The sequence below is a fragment of the Cololabis saira genome, chromosome 12 (assembly GCF_033807715.1).
Source record: "Cololabis saira isolate AMF1-May2022 chromosome 12, fColSai1.1, whole genome shotgun sequence".
Lineage (NCBI taxonomy): Eukaryota > Metazoa > Chordata > Actinopteri > Beloniformes > Belonidae > Cololabis > Cololabis saira.
In genome coordinates, this window is record NC_084598.1 from 25625849 (window position 1) to 25649075 (window position 23227).

General features: G+C 39.7%; 2 protein-coding genes across 3 annotated transcripts; one reads left to right on the forward strand and one right to left on the reverse strand.

The window, feature by feature from the left end:
- Window positions 1–480: 480 nt before the first annotated feature.
- Window positions 481–6105, forward strand: zgc:153867 (uncharacterized protein LOC337226 homolog). Of its 2 annotated transcripts, XM_061736174.1 has the most exons (7): window positions 481–600; window positions 962–989; window positions 2826–2969; window positions 3122–3295; window positions 3534–3611; window positions 4522–4556; window positions 5581–6105. In XM_061736174.1, the coding sequence occupies exons 1-6, from the start codon at window positions 598–600 to the stop codon at window positions 4548–4550; spliced, it is 456 nt and encodes a 151-aa protein (XP_061592158.1). In that variant the 5' UTR covers window positions 481–597; the 3' UTR covers window positions 4551–4556; window positions 5581–6105. The 2 variants fall into 2 exon arrangements, with proteins under 2 accessions (XP_061592158.1, XP_061592157.1); XM_061736173.1 differs by lacking the exon at window positions 4522–4556.
- Window positions 6106–9844: 3739 nt separating this feature from the next.
- c1ql4a (complement component 1, q subcomponent-like 4) lies at window positions 9845–19545 on the reverse strand. Its single transcript, XM_061734970.1, has 3 exons — window positions 19320–19545; window positions 17683–18954; window positions 9845–11034 (listed from the first exon to the last, which is right to left on the reverse strand). The coding sequence occupies exons 2-3, from the start codon at window positions 18223–18225 to the stop codon at window positions 10855–10857; spliced, it is 723 nt and encodes a 240-aa protein (XP_061590954.1). The 5' UTR covers window positions 18226–18954; window positions 19320–19545; the 3' UTR covers window positions 9845–10854.
- Window positions 19546–23227: the final 3682 nt, after the last annotated feature.

Consider the following 23227-nt stretch of genomic DNA (forward strand, 5'->3'; position numbering starts at 1 on the left):
TCCTTTTAATTGACAGCCAAAGATGACATAAACTCAATCATAAGTTGAATTGTCTGAGAAATGTTCAATTCAATTAAATTCAATTAAATTCAATTCTATTCAATTCTATTTTATTTATATAGCGTCTATTACAACAGAAGTTGTCTCTAGCCGCTTTCCAGAGACCCAGAACATGACCCCCGAGCAATTATTACATAAACATAACCTAAACAATGGCAAGGAAAAACCCCCCTTTGAGGGAAGAAACCTTGAGCAGGACCTGGATCATAAGGTGGGTGGCCCTCCTGCCGGAGGCCAGCTGGGAGAAATGTCCAGGGTGTCTCCCCTTGACCCTATAGGATTAAGCAGGTATTAAAAGAAAAATAGATGGATGGATGTTTAGGTCTACAACGCTTGTAATTCAGAGCACAAACTTCACTTTGGGTTTGCTTCTATATATGGAGTGCTGGGGGTTCTGCCTGCAGTCCTCCTGTGACGTAGGCTGGTACGTCCTTTACGTGATGACGTAACAGGGAGAGGGTTTCTCCTGGCTCTGCCTTCAAACCGTCGCATTCTTTGGTTTGCCGTCGCTTCGCCCGTACCTCAATCAACACAGAAATGGTGGGTTTCTTGCTTTCATTTGCCCCTAATAGCGTCTTCGCTATCTTGCATTTAGACATTAATATTTTACGAAAGATAATTTGATGTTAAACTGAGCTAGGGTTTCCTGAATTGCTCCGCCAATTCCTTAGCGGAAGTGCAACTTTTGTTTAAGCTAGCGTTTAGCTCGCAATGTACATTTTTCTTATTATTAAACAACAGAACAATACCCGTGTACGCGAACAATTCATGATTTTGTTGTAATTGAAAATTGCTTCCTCGGTGATTGTGTTACTAAAACAATTATACGAATGAAAAGCCCGCAGTAGTTTTGCTCAACAAAAGGAACCATTTTCATTAAGCGTCATTTTTTTCCGAACAGTCTGACTTCTCGGAAGATCAAATCCTTGGTAAGTTTTTAATAATATTTGTGTCGTGACATCTCAGTTGTATGCCGCTCTCCTTTCGCTATCTCTCTCTTTTCTTTTTTTTATCTTTTACTTGTTTTCCAGGCACGCCTCCATTCTTGAGTCTGATGACACTTTGCCCTGTATCACTGCTGTCACCATGCTTTGTACTCGCTTGTCGCAGTAGACATGGTTTTAGGGCTTGGCTAGGGTTTCCTTCTTTTATTTCCGTACTGTTTCATCACTTTACCACTTGCAACTGCTTGTTCTTTCCAGATTGAATTTAACCAGGATCAAATTCATGGTAAGTCGGTGGGAAAAGACCGCCTTACTGTACACGGCTGTCCTGAGTGTGTAGTAGGGTGTGATCTGCATGACAAGTTTTTGAACCAAACCTGTTGTAAATACGAATGAAACCTGCACTGAACTGTTGTGTGGTAACATCAACAACAGCCATTACTCACGTTGCTTTGACATGTATTTTAGTGTTCTAGTATCTGGGCATTTCAACAAAGCCAAACGTATCTTGTGCTCATATCTGTTCCCATTACTTTTTATATGTCAGGCTGTACGTAGTCTTGCTTTTTTGTCAGATTTTCACAAACTTGTTTTTGTCAGATATCTTTTCATATAGCTCGTCTTCCCATTTTTGGTACTACATAAATTGGTGGATGGTTTTTGTCCCAAGGCTGGTTTGTTTAATCTTCACTGACATAATAGGCCATAGCTGCTCACACTCTCTCCTCCTACTTTCCTCCACTCCTCTAATACCAAATATGGTGTTGGGAAAAGTGCTAACAGGCCAGAAGGGAAGAGGCACATTCCTGAGAACAGGAAAAAACTCCAAAACAGTGCCTGTGCTTTTTTTTGGTGAATAGCTTGTCCCATAACACCATGATTCAACCCTGTATGTCCCTGATCTCTAGATCTGAACAAAGCTTTTTGTCTAATGAGCTTTATCGAATGTCCAAAGTAAGGTATAAGCAGCATTGCTTGTTTTGACTTAATAACGCCTCAAGTCCACTTAAACTGCAACACATACTTTTGATACTGATCATCAGAACGCTTTGTTACTCATAGGCATATTTGATCATTCAACAGTATTGCAATATAATGATCTGTAGATGTAGCAAGCATTTCCAGATAGCGCTTCCTCAAGAAAAAAAAAAGACTTTGTAACACATGTTACACATGCTGTAACCCATGTCTTAAGTAAAATACTAGTAAGGGCCATTGCCAGCATTTTACTTGTTAGTGGTTTGGTTATTTATTGTTATTTTTACCATGTCTTATTTTACTTGTACTATCAATATATCAACGTAGGGTCTTTATGACTTGCAAGTGTGTCTGAGCTTTAGTTCTGTTTTTTTAATATTCAAATTACAGAAACTGCCACATCATTTTGTGAATTATGTAAAGAACCCAGCATGTGTTTTCTTACAGGTGAAATTGTTTATTTTTATATAGAGAACAAAATACTAACACAAATGTAATTGCTGAATTGGAATGATGTTTGAAGTGTCAAGTCAGCATAGAGGGGGAAAATATATTTTGACTGGCTGCATGACAATTTATTATGTCAATTTTAAATAATAGAGAATTGCTGTTTCAACTGTAAGTTTTGTGTGTTGAGCAATATTAAAATGTGCAAGCTTACACAGTTGTCAAACAAGCAGACTAAATGAAGTCTGCTTGTTTTGCACTTTTTTCACACGCTGTCTCACACAGCTAGTTGTCTTTTCTTCTCACTTGTCTGCTCGTCTTTTCATTTTACTACTACCATTATTTTTGGCAGTAAAAGCTCTTACTCTAATGTCTCCTCACTCTTTTATCCTGCAGAGTTTAAGGAGGCATTCTTGCTGTTCGACAGGACAGGGGATGGCAAGATCAGCTTCAGCCAGTGTGGGGATGTCATGCGAGCCCTGGGACAGAACCCTGTCAATGCTGAAGTTCTCAAAGTCCTGGGCAACCCCAAGGCTGAAGGTGAAGGGAAAATCTTAAACTTAGCCGTTAAACAATATATGTTTAATGTAAATATTTAGATAATAGTGACACAAGCATCTCAGCCTTTTCCAGAGACTGATTTGTCCGTTTCTGCCCCCCCCCCCCCCCCCCCCTTCTTGTTTTTAATTTAGAGATGAACATGAAGATGCTTGACTTTGAGCAGTTCCTGCCCATGTTCCAAGCCATCGCTAAGAACAAAGATCAGGGCTCCATGGAAGATTTTGTTGAAGGACTTCGCGTCTTTGACAAGGAGGGCAATGGCACAGTAATGGGAGCAGAACTACGTCATGTCCTCACAACGCTAGGCAAGTTGGCCTTTTATTTTATCTATTTTTTATTTTTTTACCGATCTCAAAAGCATGAAAAAGCTGTGAAAAAAATATCCCATATATTTATTTGCCATCAGTAGCCATGTAAATGTGTTTTTAACAAGTTTCAGTATTTATCGTATGATGGGTTTTTCTCAGAATCTTTGAGTGTAATTCCCTCTCAGTATTAAAAGCACACTAATGTCAAATGTATATTTTTATGATTGGTTTTCAGGTGAGAAAATGACAGAGGAAGAGGTGGAGACACTTTTGGCAGGACACGAAGATGCAAATGGATGCATCAATTATGAAGGTGAGGTTGACGGAAATGAACAATGTCAATATAGCGTTCCGGCGATAATAAGACTGAAAGCTGTGTGATCATTACATTTACGTGTTGACTTGTAATATTATAACTCCCAGTCCACAGGGGGAAAATGTTTTATGTAAATACAAATCTTCAATATGCATGGATGGTATGGTATGTAAATTGGCATTTTCAAAGGCAATAACTACATTCTATCATCTACAATTTAGATTTAGTCTTACATTAAGGAGGACTTCAATTGTCATGAGCACCTAAAAGGATTTTTTTTGTCATGCCGATACTGAATATAGCTGTGACTACGCTTCAACAATAGGGTGGTGTTATTGTTACCGTAAATTCGTGACTGCGATTTCATTGCCGCATAATGGTTGTGGCACTTTTTTTTTTTTTTTGTAGTAAATTAAAGCGCATGTATCAATTATTGCATGTAGTGGTGGTGATAATGTCTGAGCGCTGGGTTTAGTCTGCTGTGTTCCTGAACACAGATTCAACAGATGAATGCACCACAGACTGAGTCCCAGTTTAATCCAAAACCACTGGAAAGAGCAGGTCCATCTTTTAATAACCAATTAAATATTCACGCATGGTTTTTATTTATTACAATTTTTTTAAATAGAGTGGTGAACAGTAAATACATCTCATATTGGTGTGTTTCAGTAGCCTCAGTCTTTTACCTAAGTGACCACTTGTTATTACTGGACTGGACCAACAGAGCAAAGCTTGATATTGATCACATGAAATGCAAAACGTTTTGGGAATTAATATAGTACCAAAGACAAATTACAAAATGTGACCTTTCTGGGGACTACATAGTATTGATATTGGCATTTCTGAATACTTTTTTCTCATCACTTTTGTTTCTTAGTGTTAACTGTTAACTGTTCTTCCTCCACAGCATTTGTTCGCCACATCATGTCGGGCTGAGGGCTGGTACGGGCAATGTGTAAACCTTGGGATGGCACCTCCAGGCTTTCCTGCCCCCTCCCTTTCTAAAATGTGAAATAATCCACCTAGCATAGTTTATTTCTTACACCTGTTGTTTCTAGTTCAATTGTTCATATCCAGAAATGGGAACAATGAGGTGGTGGGAATTAGATTTGACCTGTAGGTGTCTGCGGGAAAGCCTGGTGGTCTGCCTCACCTGCAGACCTGAGGCATTGACACATGTGTAGCCTCCTGCTGCTCTGTCTCTCTCATGCAGCCCTTTATCCTGGCCATTGGCTGCAGCATGCCCCTATGCCTTTGTCCATGACTTCCCTTATATGGGGATATAGTGGACACGCAGGGAAGAGACTGGTCTTATTCAGGGAATGCCTGGTGGTCACTGGCAGTTATGGTGTGGTGGTTATCAGGCAGCTTTTAGAGCCTTATTTGCATGTTATTGGTGTTTTTAAAAGTAGCTTTTTTCCTGTGTCTGTGTCAGAGGTGCTAGATATAATTGTTTACAGTAGTTATGCTTTACATTTAGTAGCCTAATGGCCACCAGATTGGGAGTGGACCAGTCCCTTTTTCTACTAACCACAGAATTGCAATGAGTGGCTGTTATACTGACTGTTTTCTACTCTGAACTGTTGAAAACCGAGTTTGTAGCTGGCCTGGTCTAAACGGATTGTAGCTCCGCTGATCTTTTCCCTTTTTCTTTGCTTCTCAGCTAGAGAAAGGCATACGAGGATGGCTTCTCTAACCAACTTTCTATGGATTTTAAAGGGCCAAATGCTTTAGCTGAATAGGGGATAGAAATATTTACTTCACCTCTTCCTCAGTACCCTTTTCAACTTACCCTTTTCTTTGCTCTCATTGAGCAAATTTTGAGGGATCTAAGTCCAAATGCAGCATCTCCCACCAAAGTTTGAAAAGGACTGGCCCGTGGCGCCACATGCTGTAATTGGCGTAGGTCTCTCAGTGATTTTAATCATGTAACTCACATTTTTGTTTTCTCTTTCTTTTTTCACAGAACTGGTCAGAATGGTTATGAGCGGATGAAGATGAGGAACATCCCACCTTTTCTCTTCACATCACTTTTGCATTTTGCTTTCACTGTTTTCCAACCTTTTCCATGAATTTGTTAAACAGTTTTAATTTAAGAAGTGCCTTTACATTCCCCAGAAAGGACCACAAAACCCCCTTCCACGTCTATCTATATGTATGACCAACATTATTCATTAAGCATTTGCAAGCCTTTGTCCTTGCAGTTTTAAAATACAATTACAAAATGCAACATTTATCACAACATAAACATGCTGTAACTGTAGATATTAGTGTGTCAACATTGGATAAGACATTAATATATATCAAACATGCACACAATACTGTCATTTAACTCTTGTATCATTGGCTAAGACTTGCTATTGCTGAACTCAAAATGTCCCATATTTAGCAGCAAATTGATGTATTCAAAGTCATATCATCACGAGTTAAAATCATTTCACCCCACATTTGTTGCTTCATTTGAATAAAGGGTTGTTTTTTTTTCCTGAAAGATGACTGTGGTTTTCTTGAGTGGATTTGTTTTCTTTGGTAGTATGAACGAGATACTGTGCTGGTATTAGGGATGCACAGATTCAGTATTCAAATTGATGACTGGGACCGATATTGTCTCCAACTGTCTAGACCAGGTATGAGATAATGGGCTGCATCCATGAGGTTGATCTTGTATTTTTTAAATTATGTGTGTGATGTGTCATGTTATTCCTCAGCTATGCCGCTGTGGTGATGAAAAGTATATGAACCCCATGTTAACTAATTTTCTGCATCAGATCTTTAAACATTTTTTTTCTTTAATGGGTAGCTTATTTAAAGACATTAATATTCTTAAGTTAGCATCACATTTTATGCTGAATAATTGCAGAAAACCTATTGATTTCAAGGATTCATACTTTTCTCATTTTATTATTTCTTTATATTTTTTCATGGAAATCAAGCCACATCAGTGGTATTGAATCAGTACTGGTTATCTGCAGATGTGCAAAATCTGGGAATCAGCACTAGAACAGACTTAAAATGCATCTGCAGCCATGTTGTTTATCTGGCTTCTAATGTGCCGTTTTCTGTTTTAACACACGAGGGCAGTGTTGTTGAATAAGTGCTGAGTTAAGACCGCATACTGCTCTCAAAATAGTGTATAATGCATTGCGGAAATATTTTGAGCAACTCTTTGTACTTGAGCCAAAATAAAAGTTTGAGTACAGCCCTTCTTGGCTTTTTCATTTGTAGTCGTCTTTTTTTTTTTTACATCAAATACATAAAAATATTTACAGGTTCGGTGGCTTTGCTGTATTTGTCTTTTCCTTTGCAATTGGCAATGTGACAAACGCAGACATATGAGCAGTAAAATGTTGTTCGTTGGCTTCCTGACCTTTTCTTCATTCTGTCCTCAAGGGGTCACAACTATTTGGCCTCATTAGGCCCCATAGCTGTTGGAGTGTACAGCTTATGTGTGTGCTAGGGTTCAGGAGGGTGTCATAGTCCGCAGCCGAACAGGTTGCTCACTAATTACTTGGCGTGTGTATGTGTGTGGTCGATGCAAGTCAAGGCTATTGATTATTTTAATCCTCCTATTTGTGAGTCTGTGATCCTTGTGGCTCTGCATTCGACAGGGGAATCGCTAATGGGCCTCAGTGCATCCCTTCTCAGACCTCTCCCCGTCCAATTAACTTTCAACTGGAATCTGCTAGGAGAGAAAGGCGAAGGCTGGGTCCAGACATGATAAGTTTTCAGCCCTCTTCTTCTACTTAGGAGCAACAAATTAATCAAATCCTTTACTTCTGGACTCCTTTCTATTTTTTCCTGCAATATAAAGGGTACTTAAGATGAATTTTTATCATAGAGATGATTTTTCAGTTTTTTTTTTTTTGCCCTATAGCCTACCCTCTAATGAGTCTTCATTGATTTTTAAACATGTGTGTTTCACAATGAATAACAAATGAGTAAAATTGGGACTGTATGTCTATAGATATATAGATAAATGTGTATATGTATAATGGCTAACAAAGAAAGACTAGGAATATGATAGGATATTTCTTTACCTACATAATTAGATTTTCTTGCAGAAAAAAAAATTCAGACAATCTTCAGTGTGTAAAAGACAAGATTGGAAGCTAGACATGAAGGGATCTTTACATCCAATATCTCTCATCTCTGATCCTTTATGATATTGCATCACGTAGCATCATGCCATCATTCATTGATCTATTGCTAATATGAACACGTGGACAAGGGTTTACTTTGGGAAACTTGTGTGAAGCACTACAATATATAGCTACAGTCTCAAATGTCATGGAGCCTTTTATTAACCTTGTCTTGAGGCAGTGTCACGGTCAAAACACGTCTCATTATTCCAGATCTTTTTTTTGGAAGAAATGGGCTCCATGTGCTCCAGATCAAAGATGGAAACTGACTTTTGTCAGCAACAGGTCCCTGTCTGTGATAGTATGGGGTCGTATCAGTGCCGTCGGCAACGGTAAATTACACCTTTGTGATGTATTGACATGGACGTGTACATGGAGATTTAAGAGCAATATTTGCTGTCTTCAACACGTCATCTCTTCCAGGGACATTGATGTATTTTTCCGTAATTATGTGAGTTCTTACTGTCTGATTTGAAAGTAATTAAAGTAAACAAGTTGTTCGTTTGCATGTTTGTATTTTCCATTTCATAACAAATATATATCCTTTATTTAACCAGGTAAAAAACATGTTTCCAATTTAAGGTTATACAGTATATATATATATATATATATATATATATATATATATATATATATATATATATATATATATATATATATATATATATATATATATACATTAGCTGAGTGATTTCATAACATAAATTACAATTTAAGGATGAGTAATAAACATAATGTTTGCCAATACATTGCACATATTGTTATTTTGAAAAGAAAGGTTTATAATAGCTAGCTCTATATTTTCATAGTATATATTTCTTTATATTAATTAGGAAGAAATAAGGGATCATTCCTAAAACAAGAATATAAGTGTTTCATTATTATTATTATTATTATTATTATTATTATTACTATCAGTCATTTCTTTTTGTCCATTTCTGCTCTAGCAATTATAATTTTTTGTCAAATTTTGTTCTAAATTTAGCTTCAGACACATTACGCATTAGAGTGCTGTTGCTTCTCTTTCTCTTTTTTATTTTTCTTCTAGCTGACAGTTCAATACATCCAGACAAAGAAGACGTGACCTTTGCCTGTGGAAAATTTTGAAGTCTACAACAATAACTTGGAAATATAGCTGGATTATTAGTAAGTGATGAAACAAATTATTGATTTCATCCCCCATTAGTTTAATTCAATTTTTTGAAGTGATGAAGTTGCAATGGAAAGTTTGCACATTTTCTTCTCCTCCACAGCATTATTAAAGCATTTCATTTGTGTCCAAACATATAGATTCACAGTGGGCACATTCACACAAAGATGTCAAATAGGATAAGAAAGAGCGAGAGAAAAAGCCCAGCAAAACGTCCACAAAATCATCACGGCGTACCCAACCAAAACAGAATTCTAAAAATAACATCTAAGAAAATGTTTGTGCTGTTTACTTTTATTATTAATGATGGCCTTTACAACAATCCTAGTAGATCATGTCCACCCTTTGTGAACATTTAGTTTGTCCAATTGATATCTGTATTGAAACCTCTAAAATGTATGCATTGCTCAGTTTGTAGATCCTGGGAGTTGTATAAACCTGAGTCTATAGCAATGATTGCGTCTTAAGAAATATTGGAGATCCATGTTGAAGCAGGCGGTGGCTGTGGTCATCTTCCATCTTGGCTCTAAGTTCAGATAACTGTGTCATGTAACCAATTCCCCGCTCTGTCCAAATGATCACTTTAATTCAAAATATAACCCAGGGTCTGTGGGGGACTATGACTTCTGTATAACCATACCGGTTTTCAGCCCCAACCTTCACTATGTCATAACAACAAATCCAAGAAGCCAGACAGGGTCGGTATAGACGTTTTAATAGCAACAGGCCACTCAACTTTTTACCAGATAGCCCATCTCAAAGTTCACGTGTTTGCACATAATGATGAAAAAGGGTCTCTCCAAATAAACATGCTGCAGACATGGCAGTGTAAATTTTAGCAAAATGTCTGGAATGTATTATACAGCATCAAATTTGAGTGAAATACTTAACAGGTTGCCTTCACCCCCCAGTATGTAACAGTGTTTGCATCTAAACACACACACACACACACGCACGCACGCACGCACGCACGCACGCACGCACGCACGCACGCACGCACGCACGCACGCACGCACGCACGCACGCACGCACGCACACACACACACACACACACACACACACACACACACACACACACACACACACTCTGACAGACTCGTACAATGTCAGCAATAAAGTGTTTGGCAAATAAAACTTCATTATACAGGTTTTCTTCATGGAATACATTATAAATATATGTTTTTTATTCATCCTTCTAAGTGTGTGATGAAGAAAAAATAAAGGACAAGAGTCACATGTGTTTTTATTCAAATAGCCTTTTTCAATCAATCATGTGCTATCACAACTTGAATCACAACAAGGATTTAATTCATCCAAATCGGTATATTTGACTTTAATTCATCTGGGGAAATATTTAACGGTAATAAGTTGCAGAACAATAAATCAGAGAGGAATAGCATGGTGACCAGAAATGTAAAATGAAAATCTACACTGATGAAAAAACAAAGTGTGCATTTGGCCCTTTTACTTCTGAATGGATGGCCCCTTCAGCACCATGATTGCATTAAAATTGTCAGACTTGGGATGTTCTTCTGTTATATTCTTGTTCTCACAATGTTAGTTAATATGGAACACGTAATACTCAAGATATTTCAGAGCAAGAATATGGAATTGTTATTTGCACTTGCATTTTACATCTTCTGAAATTCATATTTGCACACAAAGGGGGGCAGTAAATATACTTGCCTATGATGACTGGCTCAATATCACACAATTTTACTAAATTTTGACTCAATCTTTTTTGTAGTCTGTTTTAGCCTCGCAAAATCTCCTGCAAGTATACATAGGTGTAATGCATATGTGTCTTTGTGTGTTGCATGCATGTTTGTGCATATTTTTGTGTGTACACTGTATGTATATGCATGAATTAATGTGCATACATTTGTTCTAAGTGTCAGTGTGTCTGTTTGGATGTTGGTGTTTTTGTCGCTCCTTTGGTGGCAGATTAATTTCAGTCTGGGTAGATGAGGAAGCCAGAGAAAGTGCTGTACTTGTTTTGGTTTCCTCCGTGGACCTTTCCTCCATCCAGCTGAACACACACCTCATCGCCAACGTCCAAATGGAGGATCACACTGTTGGAGGCGTAGTCGTAATTTTGATCAGCATCCTGAGCGATGGCACTTGCTCTTACCTGTCATCAGTGGGGCACATAGACAATAACAGTTATAAAATGGACAAAGCCTTATACTTATGGCACAGGGTTCAAATAATCCCTATATTTATACTTAAACAGGTGGGACTGGGTCCTCTGATGGTGTAGAGACAGCCTTATTGATCAGCTGTGGTTTAGATAAAACCTAAGGGTGGAGATGTGGTTGGGTTCTGGAGATCAGCAACTCACTAGGGACAACAGGTTGTCCAAACAAACTGAGCCAGGAAACAGTATCACTATCCTTATCAGCTATTGACCTGTTGGTTATGATGCCGGGCCAGCTCAATATGCATGATATTGAGTGGCTATGCCAAGGGAAGACAGTTTCACATTTGCATGCTCTGCGTGAGTTCGGTCTTATTGACCCAGCAGCAGTGGATCTTTACTTGTTTGTTAACACATTTAATTGGGTTTGCTCAGTGTGGACATAGACGTACAGCCTACATGTGATTTCTATTTCACGTAAAACAGGATTTGCCCATTTCTGATCCTACCTTTGATCAAAAATGTCAAACGTGATAATACTGCATTATATCATGTTTTTAATCCTGCGTGTGCATGATCTGGCATTAACATAAATTGTGAAGATGCTTTACAGATGTTTCATCAATTAGTCTTTTTATTTAATTGATTAGAATATAATGAGCACAGAACAGTAGCATTGAAAAAAAAGAAAGAAAAAAACCTTCCTAAATAGGATGTGTCAATAGTTCGGGTGTAGCAGCTCCAATCATCAGACATATGTCAGCCATCAGTGGCCTTCTGTCTGGCTCGGTGTCCATTCACACTGGGAGCACTCAATCTATGTCAACACCCAGACAAGCCACGCACATCTCCATGACAGCCACAGAATATGATCTGCAACTCAACTACCATCATGTCAGCCCCATCACTGTGAGCCCTTTTTCCCCAATGAGAACGCATCAATTTGGAAACAGTCAACTGCTGAGCTGCAGAGCCTGAATTACTGTAACTAAAAAATATGCTCTTTTCCCCGTGCACCAATCCATTTTGCCCTTGTCTGGGCATATTGTTCACCATCTATCAACCCTGGGGTTGTGTTTTATTGTCTGAACAGAATCCGTGGGTGTCTTTGTATGAAATGTTGGTCCTGGATGCTGCATCCAACATACAGCGTGATGGTTACCAGTGGTTAAGCGGCCCCCTGCGATCGCTAAATCATATTGATTAAGGTAACAGAGAGGTAAATCTCCCATGGGGCAAACAGCTCAGAGGCAGCTAAGTAAAACTGACCAAAGTTATTGTTACACCGCCCCAACGATTTGGTTTTCCACATTCTGATTTTTCACATTTTTAATTTGAGATAATCTGCATTTGCCTGCAATTGTCATTCTCCTTTATGCAAGCATTGAGTTTAATGAATTTAATATTGCACTTAAAGCTTCATATTAGCAGTTTGTTAAAATTATCTCTGAGTTGCAATATGCGTAACTTTACATTTCATAACTAAAAGTCAACCTGCCGGCTGCTGTTGCATGTAGAATTTCCCCTGAACACCAATTAAGTTTTATCTTGACATTAATTAATAACATAATGTCACTGATTAATTCACATGAATATTTCAAAATGAATATAAGGCTGACTTTTATATTTTTGGGTATCAGATCTCACTGTGAGCATCTTCTTACTCAGGGTGTCATAAGGCTGCACAGAGCTGACATTGACTGGTTAGCTCTTTGTCTCTCTTCTTTCTCTTTCTTTTTTTTTTATTGGGTTGGGGGATGCTCGTGTTACCCCTGCCAGCCCATTAAATGATCCGCATTTTATTCTGTATACGGTCCTTGTAGACTGCCTCTCAAACAACAACAAATACACTGTCATCAGTAAAGGTTATATTGTTCTGTTTGACATACAGTATGTAGTGACAGCCAACCTCACAATTTGCATCTTTGGCTGCTTCTGACAGTGATGCTGCTGTTGTGACTTTTTATTGACAACAGGCATATGTCGCCCTGCTCATTATTTTCCTGTCCAAAATGAAAAAAGACGCTGAGACCCCCCAACCTTCCTCCAGAACCTTCTCACATTTTAATGATCGAAGGAATGCTTTTTAATCCGTTCAATTCGTAGATCTATGTATAATTTTCTCAATATATGATCGGTGGATTGATGCAGCCATGTTTCTGTGCTTAAAGGAGTAATCTAAGCCATCCATTAACACAGATGCCAGACAGACAGGCATGAGGGAGCCGTGGTAGGATTAGGACAGGAAGCCGACGGAGGAGTTGGATACGGCTGGAGGACACAGGCTGATCCGTGTGAACCAGGCAGCCTATGCACTGATCCTAGAGTTGGAAGGGTTGTGAGACGTGAGGCAGGAGCCCCCAGGGCTTGCCTGTGGCTGTCTCTGTCTCTGCCAAGCCCTTTCATTATAGAGCCTCCAGTAAACATGCCCGGGAACAGAGGGCCACAGGCAAGGGGGGAAGGAGGACAGGGGAAGGTGGCGTACAGCTGCAACTGCTATAGTGTTTTCTTTACGGATAGAGATGCAAAGGACATACACGGATGGACAAAATGAAGACAAACATAGGGAAAAGAGGGGCAAGAGAGTTGAAGAAGGGGGGGCCTAGAGTAACAGACTGATCAAGCGAGGCTTTTTGTGAGACCAGGGAGATGTGTGGGTATATGAAGTCTTGTTTTTATCTGTGGTGCTTTGCTCCACTGGTAATAAAACTGACAGGATTCGTTCACTGTGATATACTGACCTCTTAGAGTGGAGACAATAGAAAAGTAGCTGTTAAACTTACCTAAGGGAATCCAGCAGATAGCGGGGGGCTTGGGAAAGGGTGGAGGAGGGGGGAGGAGGGGGGTGTGATGTTGTGGAAATAGAATATCTATTGAATAGGCTGTCCCTCTCCTCTGGGACAGTTGGGATTACATGGTGACAAGCGAACATTAAGCATTGAACCATGCCTTAGATTGCTATTACCTGCCATTCAGTGTTACCGCTTGGGGTCTGTGACATCTGATGTGCACGTTTGTGTCCATTGTGATAGAACATGTCAAAGACAGCCGAAAATGTGAATGATAGCTAACTAGCAAATCCAGATGGGTTTTTTTTTTGCTATTGTTTTAAATGCCCACATGACAAAAAAAAAAAAGGATAACAATGTTTTAACACATGATGAAAATGACTGTTGAGGTAATAACATCAATTAACATCTTCCATGCTTTCCTGCCCAGACACCGACATTTGCCTTTGTAATCACTTTTCTATGAGTTAACTTTGTCTTTGAAAGGATGTCTGTATGTCTTACAGGAAAAGATATGTTGGTCAGAAGGCTGACTATTTCAGACAAGCCACCCACTTGTGTCACCCCGCGTTCATACCAGCTCTCGTGCTGTTGATCATGTGATCTTTATTTCTTTGCATGCACGGATATACAGTAAATACATTCATAATTGCTGTCGTTTCGATGTATCCTTCTTTCATTCAATCTCATAGAGGTTACAGCTGAATATTTCCGAAACAACACCTGTGAGCAACATGAGGGAATGACTTAGTTTATCATTATCAGAGGCACATAGTTAAATTTTATTTGCATCATCTATGAACTAAAAAAAAAAAGAATCAACGTGCCCTACAAAAGTAATTATAAGTAATAGTAAAGTAATATATTGAAGACTTTCCTTCTCTGAAGCTCATTATATTTAACTTGCAATATATCTCTTCACTGGGAAAGTTTATACAGGTAGTGGTCATTACAGCTAGTGATGACATTTTAACATTACTGTGTGAAGCAACTTGACCTTTAAATGAGCTATTAAAAGGATCCATGACAGGTGAAAAACTTGGGAGAGATCAAACGAGAGCTTAGATAGAATATGTCTATATCGCATCTTCCACGGAGAATGTTCAAAATAGACCTAAACAGAGGAGCATTATGGGATGTAAATGAGGGAATGAGCAGCTCACCATCGAGTTAATGAGAGGAAGAGGAGATGTTCTGCTGAGAAGGTTCACATTACTTATCACCTCTCGTCATCGCATGAGCAGCACGCCAACAATCTCAGAGAGTCTTAATAACATCTGTTGCCAAGTTGGAATATTAAGTTGCATACAAGTCATAGATCATTGTCCGAAAATTAAGAATGCACTGATTGAACAAGTTTATAACAGCAATTGTAGCAATAAGCATTTACAATTATTTATCTTGAGGATGGGTAAATTAAGATGGATCAAGTAAGAATCATTATGATAAAGAATGCACGTCTGTCATATTCTGAAAGTGGAATACCAGTTGTGTGGCTGATGGCTTGGCAGCACTAAAGACAACTAGCAGGGCACATCAGTTGAAGAAGAGCAGGATCTAAGCATCAATCGAGCCTTCACAGGTCAATTGCAAACATGAACGCAGCTGAAGAGCAACTCCTTTCATCCACAAATCCCTTAGCTCTGGAGCAACAATATTCTTTAATGATTTGTGAACGTTTGTGATCAGGTCAGCTTTACAGAGTGAGGATATTGGGTTGGAGATAGAAATTGGATCTAAAGGAATTCTGTTGAAGCCTTGCAAAAGTCAGCACATCTGAAATCCTTGTGCAGCTTCACACGACACTCGTGTCACATGATATACGTAACAATCCAAGGAACTATGTAATATAATAATTTAAATATCATCATAAAGTTGAAGCTATACATCCAACATTTCCAGAGGGGAATCTTTCTCTCTGGGAAAGGAAGCCTCAGGAAATGAAGCCCGCTCACATGCTTAAATGGTGAATAAGCCAAGTTTAGCTTCTTTTTCACAGCTTTTTCCGGTCGACCTTGATCACTTGTCAAGCAGAGACGTGCTGAGTGAGTGTCCATTGGTCATCATGCCTGCTCTCATCTTGGCCTTCAACACCAGCCTCCCAGATGCCTCGTCTACCAGCCCACTGTCTCCAAACCTCCATTAAGTCATCTATCTTCCTCTGTGCCCAACCCCACCCCCACGCCCCCAATATTGCCATCAACTAAATTGTCTGTTTTCGCTCTCCCTTGCAGAACATCTCAGCACGTGCCTGCTGAGTCTGTCGTGTTTCATGCATTCTCACCAAGTCCGCTTGACTTGAATTTACTGCTTCACAAACTAAAAGTTACAAATTATAATTTTTTTTTGAAATACAAGCATGAAGAGAAAAAGGCAAATTGGTGGTTTTGGTTATTCTTTGCAGGGGGTTTAAACAAACATGCAGCTGGGAGACACGGTGTCCAATAAAGCTCGAACACCTACGGCAATGGTAAAACAGGCTGTTTGAGTCTACGGTCAGGAATGCAACCTGTCAAACACAGTGCCCATTTCGTAAAACACAGCCACTTACTGGCCTCAGGCGGAGTACCTGTCTGCCTCAGGGCTTCAATAACTTCAAGCATGATCAGGCATTCGGCAGAATTTCATTTACTCTCTGGTTTCAGCTACAAGCAGCTCTGTTTGGGTAGATCCTTGTTAGGTGAGCGCTCTATTTAACAGAACTGTTTAAAGAGGCCACCTGATGGGTGTCAGATGGACCTGGGTGAGGCTGAATAATTGAGCTGAATGAAAAGATAATTAATGGAGAATCAATGAGCAAGCTGGGATGGGGTTAGAAGAGGAAAGTATGGTGGGTATTCAGAGGATCTAATCTAAGATGAATAAATAATTTATCAGAATAAAATGACTTGAATGACAATACAGCACATTATAGGCAGGCATATTTGAACAACCATCCTGTTTTGTGGTCTCGTGGATATAGGCCTACAATAAAAGCTGGAGAAATAATGGATTATTTTGAATATTTAATGCAAAGTGTCAATGAATTAACTTTGAATCCACCTATTATAGTACAAATGTGGTGGGACAGTGTGTAAACCCATCCTGAGTTTTATGTGTGCATGAAGAATTCTCAGTGCATTACATTTCTAGAAGTAAGGTCTGAGCAGAAAGTATTTGCATCAAGAGTCCTTGACGAATGAATGAATGTAAAAAGCAACTTGAAGAATGTTTCCTGAATTCAGAGTCCTCTGATGAAATCCCTGTGATTTATCACACCTCTCTGCTCTTCTTTCCCCACAGCAGCCCCTCTATCTTTAATTAGTGTCTGGGGAATGAGAGAGTGGATGAGTGGACTGTCAATATTAAATTCATTATTTATTTAGTTGAGGTGTAAACTGACTCGTCCACGTTCTGACAGACGTTTCTCCCGTGCTCTTTTGCACTTCTGTTTAGGCGATAATCAAGCTCTGCGCATGATACGTACTAATTAGACTGTTCCTTTTGGCGGCAGCGTCTGCATTCTGTCACTTTCGTTTTAACCGTCCGCGGCACATGTGGGAATGCAAATATCAGTGTCTCTGATTTTGGACTCTATAGCATGACTTCCCTTAATGAGATGAAGGGTTGCTGTTTCAGTCTTTGGCTGTCATGTTGCCACCTGCTAAGTGGAATGTGCTCGGAATCTGAAGCGCTCAATGTTGCCGGGGTGAATATCAGTCACCTGGTGAGACAAGACGGTCAGCTCCCTGCCAAAGAATCTGTTGCGCAGCCATGTGTGAGTGTTCACGTACAGGCACGCCCTCTGTTCCACACTCACCCATACACGAGACGTGTTCAGAAACACATACACAAGACAGACACTTTTACTAACCATTCCATTTTTCCTCAGGTCCGCCCACATGCTGGTTCCGTCACCACCTCTCATCAGAACATGGTAGGTGAAGTAATAGATACCAGGCAGAGGGCAGGTGAACTTGCCAGTGCTGGGCTCATAGTAGTTACCTACATTGGTCACCACATCATCAAATTTGAGTATTTCGTTGCCTTCGTGCTGCTTGCGTAGCCCTGCGTAAAAGGCAATTTTGGGAATGTAGATTGAGGAAGAATAGCCACCAGGACCCGGACCCGGGGGGCCCTGTGGCCCCGGTTTGCCTGGCTCTCCAGGGGCTCCGCGTTCTCCCGGAGGGCCCGGGATCCCTGGAGGCCCTCGAAGCCCAGACCTCATCTTCTTCCCAGAGTAATCCTGGGGGGGTGGAGACACAGCCGTCAGCTCCTGGCCTGGCTGAGATGTGAAGGGGTCACATACCATCCTGCAGCTTCCAAGCATTTCATAATGGCTCCCTGAACTTCCATTGGTGCCCCCTTTGGTGGTGTGGACCAGCAGGGGAATGGCCACCAACAGTATTAAAACCATGGCCACACCTACGGCAGCTCCTATGACACGTTTTCTGCGGCTGAGCCGCGAAGCGGCCAGCGTGAGGAAGTCCTCTTCCCCCTTGGCGGGAATAGTGCCGGCCAGGATGAAGCCTCTCAGGAAACCAGTTTGGTATGAAAGGGGGATGAGGGAACTAAAGAGGAGCAACGAGTGGAATCCGTAAAAGAGAAAACAAAATGTCAGATGAACGGAAAGGAAACAACGCGTATAGAAGATCCAAGGACAGTTGAAAAAAAAAAAGTCCTAGAGACCAGAGATTTTTAAAGTTTGGGTGGATTTAAAAAAAAGAGAGAAAAATAAATAAAAAAAAGAGCTGTATAGAGAACACACAGTTCTGCAAAAGTTTAAGCATCAAACAAAAACCAAAAGTGGCATTGGAACAGGTTATTGTGAAGGTGTGCTGAAGCCAGAGCTGATGTCAAATTCAGCTCGATGACGAGGGAGTAGAGGTATTCTTTGTTTTGTCAGATGAAGTGCAATTTTAAGGTCTTTCCAAAGTAGAAAAAAAAATCCTTTTAAGCCCCCCCCCCCTACTGAGCAAAAAAATTGTCTTCATAGGGATGTCTCACATAATGCCATGAGGGGAAAAAAAGTTCACCAGACATCTTTCCTGACATGACCATCTGAGGATGCCTCACTTTTATCTGCACATTAGAATTTTTTTCCTTTTGTCAACTTGGTGTTCTTTTCTTCTTCTGATTATAGGATCTGGAATGGACAGTAAAAAAAGAAAAACAAATTAGAATTGATTAGTCGTTTATATATATATATATATATATATATATATATATATATATATATATATATATATATATATATATATATATATATATATATATATACAATGCACAATCCCACAATGCATCCCATACAATATTTTTCAATTTTTTAAATGAAAAAGTAGTTCTTAATATGAATATAAATGTGATAATTCTGGAATAAATATTATTTAAATAATTTGATTATGATATGAAAAGTAAAATAGCTCCAGAAAATATTTACACATAAGTCATGAGGAGGTTTCCTGATAACTTTACGTCTCCTAAATCAGGAATAAGCTAGGGGACACTCACCATCAGCTCTTCAAACAAAAACAGAGTCAGATCTTTGCGCAGGTCTCCCCCGTGTCCCACCAAGATGACTTGAGGACTTTGGACCGCTCCCTGCCAGAGGGGAGCGCGCACGGGGGTTGCCAGGAAAGTCAAATGACTTTCTTAATTAGAGCGCAATCCGCCTTGTGTCTTCCAGTCAAAAAGAAAGAAAGAAATGTAGACTAAAAGACGGCTAACTGTCGATTAAACGAAGCCCAGAAAGTACACGCGAGAACACTTTTTTGTATTTTTAAATGAGGAGCGCACGGCGAGCGGACGCTCCTCTCCAGAGTGTGTGCCCAGTGTATCTGCTTTCGCAGCGTTTGGTCCACGAGCAGTCCCAGTCCACACCTGTTAGATCTCTCCACGCCCACCTTTTTTTCTCTCTCTGTCTCTCCTTATTACAGCAGCATTTATATTTTGCCTTTTTATGGCCAAAGTGATATTTATGAAAATAGAAATCTGTTGATCCTTAGCCAAATAAACTGTATATTCCTGATGGAATACTTTATATGTTACCATCTATTGTGTTATTCCTGTTGCTGTTGATCTCGCTATGTTTTTCTATTGGCTATGCATTTATCAGGAAACTAATGGTTACAAATGCGGACTTCAGTGCACCGGTGCTGCCAATTTGTATCTTGTTAGTCAGACATGCACCTGTTGTTAGAGGCAAACTCTCTGCAAGCACAATGTCTAACACTGTATTGTAAAACAGAGCCAGATATTTCCTTCTTTTTTTTTCTTCTTCCCCCCCCCCCCCCCCCCCCCACTCTTCTCTGTGTCAGGGAACGAAGGACATAGGAGGGTTTCTGAGTAAAAACTGCCTCGGCATGATGTGTGAGGAATGGAGAGGAGACGCTAAATGTTCCCCTGACCATTGTCTGTGTGTGTGACTCGCATCCCACAGCTATAAAGCCTCATTAGTGAGACACCCTGCCCCAGACATTGTGCTGCGCTTTCCCTCCTTTAACTAAAATCTCACACACCACCACATCCAGTGTCTACACATTGATGTAAACACACATGCATGTACAAAGACGTGGAACACAGACCATTAGTTGTGGAAGGCCATGTTTTTTTTTTGTTTGTTTTTTTTTTTTGTTTCCCCTGCTTCTGTATTTCCTACAATTCAGAGCAACATTTTATAATAAGGGTATAATTCTGATACTTACATATAGCTTAGCTAATGCATGACTCATGGTGATATAATGCATGAATGAGTATAGAATAAGATTGCTGTGTGTCTGCCTTACGATGTCTTACGATGTCTTCATGTAATTATTCCATCATCAGTTAAAAATGTTAATTCACACTCAATGCATTATAGATTAATTGGTGTGATTAAATTATCTGCACTTTGAAGAGCTTAGATAAGGTTAAAAGGTGCTATATAAGTGTGGACCATTTACTATAGCCTTGTGCCACCTGTCTGACAGGCACAATCACCAATCTGCAGGTTTAAATTTTAATGGCCAAAGCAGTGGTAGCAAAGCGAAGAGGTCTCCATACAGTATTAATGACTCCTTTCATCAGCGACCACCTCCTTGACTGTTATTTCATCAGTTATGATGACTACTCTCTGTTTATGTGGGGATCATCCAAACCCAATCCCAGCAGACATGGCAAGGTGATAATATTTGAAGGTGGTTTTCCAAGGATGAGTTGGATTTAGTAGGAAATTGAAGCAGAGGGCTCAGAAGGTTTGAGGAGCCTGAATCGATGCTATTTCTGCTGGGAAAAGAAACGCAGGGAGGAGTTCAAAAGCTGTCGGTCCCAGTTTGCAGGTTAGTCTGCCTGGCCCCCTAAAACAGTAATCAGAGGTCCCAAGAAGCACAGAGCAGATAATTATTGCCAACAGTCAGAGGCAATATACTCAGGATTGGATTTTTAGAGGCTGTTAAAATATTACTGAGGTGATTAATATTGAAATATGTGCATGTCTTTCAGCTGTCTGTCTCCCTGTCTCCCCATCCTTTCCCTGATTTGTTCCCTTTAGTATTCACACTCAACCAAATTAAAATATTTTGCATTATGTTGAAAAAGTGTGTCTTCTTATTGTTCAATGTGCTTTACTTTATATCTTTATTGTGTCAATTATTCTGAATTCATGGTGACTCAAATAGTCAGTTGTAGACATATAGCCACGAACAATCGGATCTGACTTTTCCTTTTAACTTAATTATTAAAAGCTTAATAATAGTTATTAAACTTTTTTGCTGTGCCTTTCAACGAATCAAACATTTACACAAAGTCACGACTGCCCGTATACCTTATTGAGGGGTTGAGTCTTGAGTCCAGGGTTGGGACATTAATGGGATGGGAGAAGACTCCGTACCCCAAAGTGCAGGGATTGGTGTGGAAGAGGGAGAGCATATTTGCACATGGGGATCGCAGGAGCTGGGACTGAGTGCTTGGGTGGAAGAGGTCAGAAAGGTAGTGAGGAGCCTGAGGGATTTATAAGTGAGAAGGAGATTTTTTTTGTTATACAAAACTTTGACTGGCAGCCAGTGGAGGTGGATAAGGGTGGGGGTGATGTGCTGCCAGGGTTTAGTACGTTCATATATAATATGTTATGACACATACAACAAGAATAAATCTCAGTCTTTTGTGCACACACATGCATAATTATCTCTGCTTTCTTCTGCTTAACCAGGTACGGGAGGAACAGAAAATTATTTATGGACACATTACTCATGTAATATTTTTCTTTTGCGATGCCTGTTTTGCCTGCCTGCTCATGATGATCCTTTAATTCAGCCAAAGCAGCATTTAAATAGCGCTTAAACAACCATGATTCAGCGATCAGAGCACTAATCAGCAGACTGTAAATCAACGTACGTACAGTCATGTGAAAAAAAATTGCACCGTCATTCAATTCTAAGGTTTTTTGGACATAATAAAAAAAAATTGGGTTCTTACCAGGTCTCAAAATTTGATACAGATAACCTTAGATGACGAAGGAAATGTATTTTTGGTAGAATATTTTTTTGTTGTAACAAAGCTTCTTGGCAATAAATCTTATTGGAAAGTCTGTTTATTTCCCTTTTAAATGGTAACACATTTGTAAGGATCATGCAGGGGATGAGCAGCAGAGGTGAGTATGTAGGTTGTGTGCCCATGAAAAAATTGCCAAATCTTCTCTGCCAATGCCAAACACCATATTTTGCTATTGACTCTTGCGCTGCTGTCGGCAACACCTGTACTGGATCCTGAACATGTGGAGGAAGGTTATGTTCCGCGTTGAGTGCAGATTCTGCTTACAGCAGTTGGATCGTAGGGTCAGAGTGTGAAGAAGACACAGAGAACGCTATGCTGATTGCTGCAGCGATAGAGTAACATCTGTAGGTGGAGGTAGTGTGTTGGTGTGGGGCAGCATCTCCTTAACTGGAAAAACAAAGCTTGTCATCTTTGGAGGCAATCTCAATGCAGAGAGATATTGAGATGAGATTCTGCAACCAACTGCAATCCCATATCTCTACTATCTGGGACCAAACTCTATCCTCCAAGATGACAATGCTCATGTGTTGTTTCTTTAAACAAATAAATAATCTACAAATCTACAAATGTCTCTACTTTTTGTTTTAAGTTTAGATATGGTTCTGTGGACAATGGAAAAGCAATTCCATTCTCGTCTCCTTTTTGCAAAGGTCGATTTTACCAGATGTCAAGTTGTTTGTTCAAATTCAACTTTGCAAAATTAAGCTAAAGTGAGATGTCATTCCCTTTATTGTAATTTCTGCTGTTTAGGTTAGACTAGGCTTTCTCCTGGCCCTGCACTTCAAAAGCACTTTAAGGCGCACTTAAAATCCTTAAATTTTCTCAAAAATCGGCAGTGCACCTTAGGTGCGCTTAATGTATGAATTCTTGTTGTGCTTACTGACCTCGAA